This window comes from Convolutriloba macropyga, chromosome 4 (assembly GCF_964194025.1).
Source record: "Convolutriloba macropyga chromosome 4, txConMacr16.3, whole genome shotgun sequence".
NCBI lineage: Eukaryota > Metazoa > Xenacoelomorpha > Acoela > Convolutidae > Convolutriloba > Convolutriloba macropyga.
In genome coordinates, this window is record NC_134471.1 from 57,307,747 (window position 1) to 57,315,765 (window position 8,019).

An 8,019-nucleotide genomic window follows, 5' to 3' on the forward strand; every position below is an offset into this window, starting at 1 on the left:
GATCTACGCCAAAATTCAACGCAAAGTTATGTAAGATTAGCGTTGAATGCGTTGAATTTATGTAAAATCAACGCTAAATTCAAGTTTAAATATGTAAGATCTATGCTAAAAGATCTAAGCTTCTTTACTTGAGGTGAAAGGCCCCGTTACAACTCTCGGTAAAAACCTCAGCAGGACTACTCATATTGGAAAGACTGAAGAAGGCAAACAGGTTTTTTTTAAATAAAATATGAGCCCAATAATTGTTGTTAATTTTATCCCGAGCCCTCCACAACTCGCTCTAACCCTATAATCTCACTACATGTCAGTAGCATGTTAAATCAAACAATCGAAGTCGATGCAGCGACTCACAATGGAATTTAAAAGCTGTCTGTTAAGCAGGAAGACCATCATACACCCTAGATTTTCTTTCCCGACACCCACTTGAAACTGATTGCAACTTGACATGTTTATTTTTCTGATAATCTTCCTTAACCAGACAGACTGCTTCGTTGTATGCACACGGCGATGTTTGACGCGAAGATTAAAAGAAATTTCAATCTCTTACATGGAAAACATAAAATAAGAGAACATACCAAAGTATTTGTTAATTGTCTAACTGATAAAGAATATTCTCAAAGTTAACTCAAACTCTGCCTGCTATTTTACTTACTGACGGAACAACTCTTCCAAATTTTGAAATTATATCAGAAGGAGATCTTAAATATTAAACTTTTTTTTTGAAAGTGAGGTTTTTCTTCAATCACTATGATGTCAAACGAACTTGCGGAATTCTTGCTTGCTAAAATTGAAGCTCGAACTCTCAGAATCAGAAAAGCAACCGAGGAGAAAAATGTGAATTTCGACATCAAACAGTTCAAGGATGTATGTAGGAGTGATTTAGAAACAGCCGGACAAGTTACTGAGAAACTAATCGAAGAATCTGAGGACAAGGAATCGTGTGATGAGATAAGGAGCAAATTCATTAAAGTTCAACAAGAGTTAGAAGAAGCCGTGGACGCTTTTGAATTGTAAGTCACAAGTGAAGTGTTAATTGGGTTATTTTTATTCATTTTATGCGCAGCCTTCAACAGAAACATGAAAGCTTTAGAGCTTTAATGTTTTTTTAAGCTTAAAAGTTAAAGTTCACAGAGGAAAATTGGAATTTACCAAAATGCCCTGTCCTTAATTTTTGTGGTCTTACCTATTATAAACCTTACGTGTACACTATTAAACTTAAAGTGGGAAGAACTCTAATTTTTCTGGTTTAGAACCACAATTAGAAACTGCGCTGAAGCGCTCTGATATTCTTACGGAGGATATCTACCGAAAAAGCGTTGTTTTTACTAAAAATGTTTCAATGCAATGAAGTAACCCGAGTTGAGTCTCCGAGCATTTCAGTGCTGAACCAGTACCCGGGTCGAGGTGTCACCGCTAAGAATTGCTAAAAGTTGTAAGATTTGCGGTGAATTTGAGTAAAAGTTTAAGATTTGCGTTAAATGCGATGAATGCGGTGAAAAAAAATCTTTTAAGCGGTGAATTTTTTTTCACCGTTTAAGCGGTGAAAGAAAATTTTCCACCGCTACCAGCAGAATGCGGTGAAAAAAAAAATTCAGCGCTTAAATCGCAAATCTTAAAAATATTCACCGCGCTAATTTTAACGCTCATCTTATATTCACAGGAAATATCATTGAAGTAAGTGACAGATGGAGCAGTGGACTAAGAAGTTGTTGAAATGCAGGAGGTGAGAGGTCCGAACCCCTGGACGGCAGTTTCTTTTTTGTAAGAAAACTTGTGAATACGGTAAAAAAATTTTTGGCCGCTAAAAATCGTAAAAATTCACCGCATTCAACGCTAAAAGATGCGGGCGCTTTGCGGTGAAAATTTTTTTTTCACCGCTATTCACCGCTAATCTTATATTATTTTTTGGCCAAACCTCGACCCGGGTACATTTCAAGAGTAAAAATTTGATTCAGTTCTAAAACATTGCATCTCCAGAATATTTTAAGTTTCCTTATGTGCACTTCTTCTATATTATGATTATATCGAAGTATGAAAGTATATCGAAGGAAACAGAATGTCTCTAGACTGATTCAGCGCTGATTTGCTTTTCCACCAACCTCCGGGTAGCGCTAAAATTACTTTCAGGTTGATGCTGCAGAAATGGACAATAGTGTTGTCACAATTTTGCTCCAATGTGATGGGAGGTTGCTTGTCAAGTGGGGTTAAGATGACAGCCAACTACGTTGCTTACGCTGTGAAGTTGAACAAGTGGCCTCTTTTGAGCCAAGTTGTAACTGTCTTTATTTCGGCAATTTGTCTGTCGTTTCAACTGGATGTTCAGTGTTATTATGATTATTACTGGTACCATGAGTACGAAGAATGTGACTTGCTATTGAGGCTTATACCACCAAGGAGAACTTTCGCTGTTGGAGGTGTGTCCTCATCAATTTATACTCATCACAATAGTTTTCATTGGGCTGAAAAGAGGGCGAAAGGATGACTTGAATTTTTAAGTTTTTTTCTGCAGCAAATCAACCAAATGAGAATTTTGTTAGGCCTGTTTTGGAACCCAGTTTGGTTCCTTAACTAATGAAGATAAATTGCTTAATGAACAAATATCGAAAACTGTCTTTGATCAACTTTAAACTCTCTCTGTCTTATGACTACTCAAGACAATGTTTTATTGTTTACATTTCCTTGGTCGATTTACACCAAAACTCTTAGTGAATGTAAATAACTCCGATAAAAAACAATTGGTACCTCAATATTACTGAAAACGTGCGTTTTTGTCCTCGATACGTTACAAAACTGAAAGTTAAGGTCAATTTAACATGGTTAAAATAAATTTTTACCTCAGCTCACATTAAGGTAAAGTACAAATTTTGCTTGTACTCTAGAAAAATTTAACTAAAATTCAGCTGCACTAAGCAAACATCAACTATTTTACACGAAGAGTATTCCTCAATTTCATGTCGAGCGTTTTGCAGCAAAAATGATAAACTGTAGATATGAAATTGAGGAACACGAAGAGTATTCCTCAATTTCATGTCGAGCGTTTTGCAGCAAAAATGATAAACTGTAGATATGAATCTGAATTTTGTTCTAAACACTTTGATGTTCGCTTACTCGTCATGCCGACGAGAAACGTGGAATGCTTTGATACGAGCAGAAAAAAGAGAAAAGGCATATCATCTAACAATTTGCCCATTGAAAGTGAAATCTAATAGGATCTTAAATAAACAGAAATAGTTTTTGAAAAAGCACACTAAATCTCTATTAATAGCAAAAGCTGACAAGCAAAATGATAATACAATACTGTTAAAGCAAAAAATGAGAATTTTTTCTAAAAAAAAATTTGAATCAATAGGCTTTGATAATAATGGCCAAAATTTCAAATTATACCATTCGCAACTTTCTATTTGAAATATCGATGAAACAAAATTCGTTGATCAAAAAAAATCGCCGCATTGAGCATATAGTTCCCTTCCCCCAATAGGGTTAATTCGGAACCATGATCAATTACTCAATATTCAGGCGTAGTGTCATTGGCTGTGTGCATTCTTACAATCATTCTGGACTTCATCTGTGCTTCAAATTCAATCCGAAGTCGCCTAGAGGGATGTGTGCTGTGTTTGGATCTGATCTTGTCGGCTACTCTTTGCCTAGACTGGGCAATAATGTTAGCAGCATCAACATTCACTTTCAAGTATTTGCGACACAAAAGCGTTCTCAATTCCCGAAAACGACACGCTGTTCTTGCCATGGTTCTCTCGGCATTTGTGATTCTACTGCAGGTAATGAAACACATTATAAGATACACATTATAAGAGGCGACAACCAATGAAACTTTATACTGACCTTCTAAATCAATGTTATGCAATAGTTCCCTAGTTGAGATCAAGGCCTCTGGTCAGATCGCCTTCACGCAGGTAGATGGAAATTTCCCCATGGAGTCCCGGGCCAGAATTAATTATGGCCTGAGATACTATTATTAGTAGTCACTTTGGACTGGGCCATTCCGCCCAGCGGTGATTGCTGTTGAATACTGTTGAACCTGCTAATTAATTCAATTAGGTGTAAATGTGACTATAAAAATAATTTTTATAGGTTTTTGCTATAACTGTTTCGGATAACTGTCTATCTAAAACCATTTAAAATTGTAAAACTCACTTCACTCCGTTTCGAATAATGTTTTTCATATCCTAGAAAATCTTAGAAAGATTCGATTATTTTAGTCGTTAGCTCTACTTCTCTTGTATTTGACCCTTCTATTGCATGAGATGCTATGAAAAAATTTCTTCTCCAACTTTTATTCTCAATTATTCATATTGAAGCTGACTTTTCTACTAAATGATATCTAATGTTCTACTTTACAGAGTATATTACTTTGGATCTTGTTATTTTGTTCCGCGCGTTCAACAACCAGGGAACTTTCAAGCATTAGAATTTTCGCTTCAAAATTTTAATCAAGATTGTTCTAAAAATTTACCATTTTTGTGAAAAGGGCATTTCGTTACGATCCAGCGCTCCTATCAAATAAAGTGTACCGTTGGTCAATTTTCCTTTTTAATTATATAAAGTTTATCATATTATATGTAGAAAGAGCGTAACAGAGTAGGATACAGCCACAAAGGAACGATTGTATAAACTGGTTCATACTATTATACAGTAGATTAATCTTGTATATAAAAAACTCTAAATTTATAAATTGCACCATACTTTACAATGCCTGTGACTCAACAAAATTCAACAAAATTCAACAAATCTGCGCAATGTCAAAAGGTTGGTTACATGACGACATTACCAATACCAGATTCTGAACTTTAATTGAGTTCATGTAGACTTCGTGAGAACTTCAGTTGGGCTTGTCAACATTGGGACTCAGTACCGATACAGAGACAACAAAAAAACATTTAGTGTAATTTATTTTATTGAAGACTTTTAGTGTCAAAGTCAACAAAACCCTTAGTTGCCCCAGATCATTTCAGACAAGTGCAATTTTGAAACGAATGGATTGCATGTTTTTTAATTGGTCAGAAAGTCAATAAAGAATTGCTCTTAAATCCAAAAATCCTAGCTCAAATCCAAAAGTGTTTTATTCCAATTGAATAAACAACCACCATGATCGAAAAAAACCAGGATGAAACAAAAATGAGCCTATTGTCTTTCCAATGTTATGAAACCCACACATATCCAAGGTTGAGGTGCCATACGGAAGTGACCTCTGATCAGACCGTGCCAGACGAAAGTTACCTCTGATCAGACCAATCCAGACCAAAGTATCCTGTGATCAGACTAATGTGCACTCAAAACACCGTGTGCGCTCTAAGTGCGCTCGAAACTGTCTCCGATCAGACCATTCCAGACGGAAAGGACCTCTGATCAGACCAAAATCAGACTATTGTCCAGACGATTGTGCGACCATGGCCCAGACCAAACCCAGACCATCGTCCAGACGATTGTGCGCTCAAAATCACTCCTGATCAGACTATTGTGCGCTCAAAAGTCACTCCTGATCAGACTATTGTGGGCTCAAAATCACCTCATCGCACGAATTTTGTTATAATACATTCATTTCATAAAAATTGATGTTTGCATTATTTATTTCATCTAAAGAAAAGACCAGTTTAGATGAATTATTGCTAGGGAAAAGAAAAACTAACTGCTGAGAAAAAAGTTTTTTAATATACATTAGTTCTTATTTCGAACTCCATGGATGAATTTAGACAGCTTTACATATAAAACGTCGTATTCCACATTTAAACAAAATTTCCTTGTAAGGGGACTGACATGTTCTATCAGCTGGACCCCTTTGCTTCTGATCAAAGACATCAGATTCTAGATGTGTCTGTGATCAGAATGCTGCTTTTTCTTGCCTCTTGGCAGAGCGAACATCGCTCGGTAAAACAAAACAAGAAATCAAAAAAAAATCCGCTTGAAATGGTCTCTGATCAGACTAATGTGCGCTTGAATCCGCCTCTGATCAGACCATTCCCATCCTGAAGTGACCTCTGATCATGCCATGCCCAGACCGAAGTGACCTCTGATCATACTATCCCCAGACCGAAGTGACCTCTGATCATTCTATCCCCAGACCGAAGTGACTCTGATCATACCATCCCCAGACCAAAGTGACCTCTGATCATACCATTGTGCGCTCGATCCAAATCCCAGACCCTGTAATTTTGGTCTGGGAACACAACGTGTGCGTTTGACTTGGTCTGATCAGATGTCACTTCCGGATGGCACCTCAACCTGGGATTGAATTATTTAAATAATTGTGCAAAAATCGATATTGCATTTAAAAGACCAAAAATGTGAACAAATCAGCGTGAAAAGCGAAATCTTTACAAAATTTTATACTTCAATAATTCCTCGAAAGAGACAAAATTTTGAAACGAACTGGACGGGCTTTCTAGTGATACCACTTGTAATTCTTTACGATAATTAAATCGATCAGCCAAAACTGACTGAGCATTAAAAAAAGTTGGGCATAGAATTCGTCCCTCCCACAAGTTGGGTCGGACCATAATTGGATGTTAATAGCCCCATTACTGCTCCCTAATAAAAAAATGTGCATCAAACTAAATTGTTATAAAAATATTGAAAAAAGACGACCCAATAAAAAAGCTAGTTAGCTCTAATATACCTCATGATCTTCCAAAGCATTACCTTGTCGTGGCATGTCCTCAGAAAACTCTTGCTAAGCGACATTCTCATAAGAAACCTTCTCTAGTATTGGTAATATAAGGTTAAAGCAGCAGATAATTTCTTGAAAAATCCGAATAGATCTTTCAGGTAAATACTTATCGTGACGTTTTCCTACATGAGTGGTGCCAAGATTTTATCAGTTTTCGATTCACACGGGAAGACATTTTTGTTTTTTAGATTTCTTTTCTCTGCGTAGGAGGGGTAAAGATTATCTATTGTTTGTTTCTAATTTCGCGAGAAACTCTGCGCGGTTTGACTACTTGGAATAATTTTAATTTGTTCATCTTGCAAGATCTTATAAGAGAACATTTCATATTGCAAATTTTTGATTTCATACAAGATAATCTTTTATCACAAGAATCTTATAAGGTCTTACAAGATAGCGTTCTTGCCTTCACAGAAAGTAAAAGAAAATATGGCGAAATCGTAAATTTCCTGAAATAAAAGTTTTATATCTATTCAGATAGCAGTATTTGTGGTCAAGTTGGTGCAGATGATAAGAAGGAAGTTAAGGAAAAGAGCCCAGAGGAGAATGATGAGAGATGGAGTACCTGAGTCATGGAGCTACTCTGGGATGTTGAATAATCAGGAGAATGGGAGTGCTGGTCAACTAAGTCTATCACATGTTGAACGCCAATAACCTGATAAATTTTTAACTGATTATTATTAGTTATATCACAAAAATAATCAATTGTATTGAAAAAAAAAACTATTTAAACTCTTCCCTCGTCTTTTACTTCTAATTTCTGATTTTGTTTTTTTTCTGAATATAGTGAGCGATGCCTGTGCTCTGGGCAATGGTCGTACGGTGGTCAGAGAATGGGCAAACACTAATCAGCGTTTGCTCAAATCGTTTTTGACGGAAGTTTAACCTCGCTCTTTTTGAGATATTAAAAATATGAAGTTTACAGGGTTGCAATTTTTGCGCCTGTTAATAAAACGATAGAGAAAAATTGAAAAGAACTGTCCAATAACTTACCAAAATGCCACAATTGTCCTGTAAGAGATCAGAACTCGCTGAAGCTGGACACATATTGTAAGATGATTAGCCTGACAATTCCTTTTCGATACTCATTCACCGCGCCTTTCGTTTTAATCCATTATTAAAAACAACAACAAAAACAAGGAGGCTCGGCATTGTGCAACCGAACATATGGTTCCGACCCCACTCATCCACAATTTTGTTATAACAGTCTGCCAAATGAGAAAAAGATAGAACCCCCCCCCCCCCAAAAAAAAATACAAGTTTTTTTCAAAAAAAATGATGATGAACAAAAAAAAGCTTCTAAAGCATATGATTCAGCAGAGTAAAAAATGATGCATTAG

The 8,019-nt window shown here is 36.3% G+C and overlaps 1 protein-coding gene across 1 annotated transcript; it reads left to right on the forward strand.

The window, feature by feature from the left end:
- Nucleotides 1-398: 398 nt before the first annotated feature.
- Nucleotides 399-7,448, forward strand: LOC142337782 (uncharacterized). Its single transcript, XM_075387296.1, has 4 exons — nucleotides 399-1,010; nucleotides 2,128-2,414; nucleotides 3,517-3,776; nucleotides 7,157-7,448. The coding sequence occupies exons 1-4, from the start codon at nucleotides 748-750 to the stop codon at nucleotides 7,331-7,333; spliced, it is 987 nt and encodes a 328-aa protein (XP_075243411.1). The 5' UTR covers nucleotides 399-747; the 3' UTR covers nucleotides 7,334-7,448.
- Nucleotides 7,449-8,019: the final 571 nt, after the last annotated feature.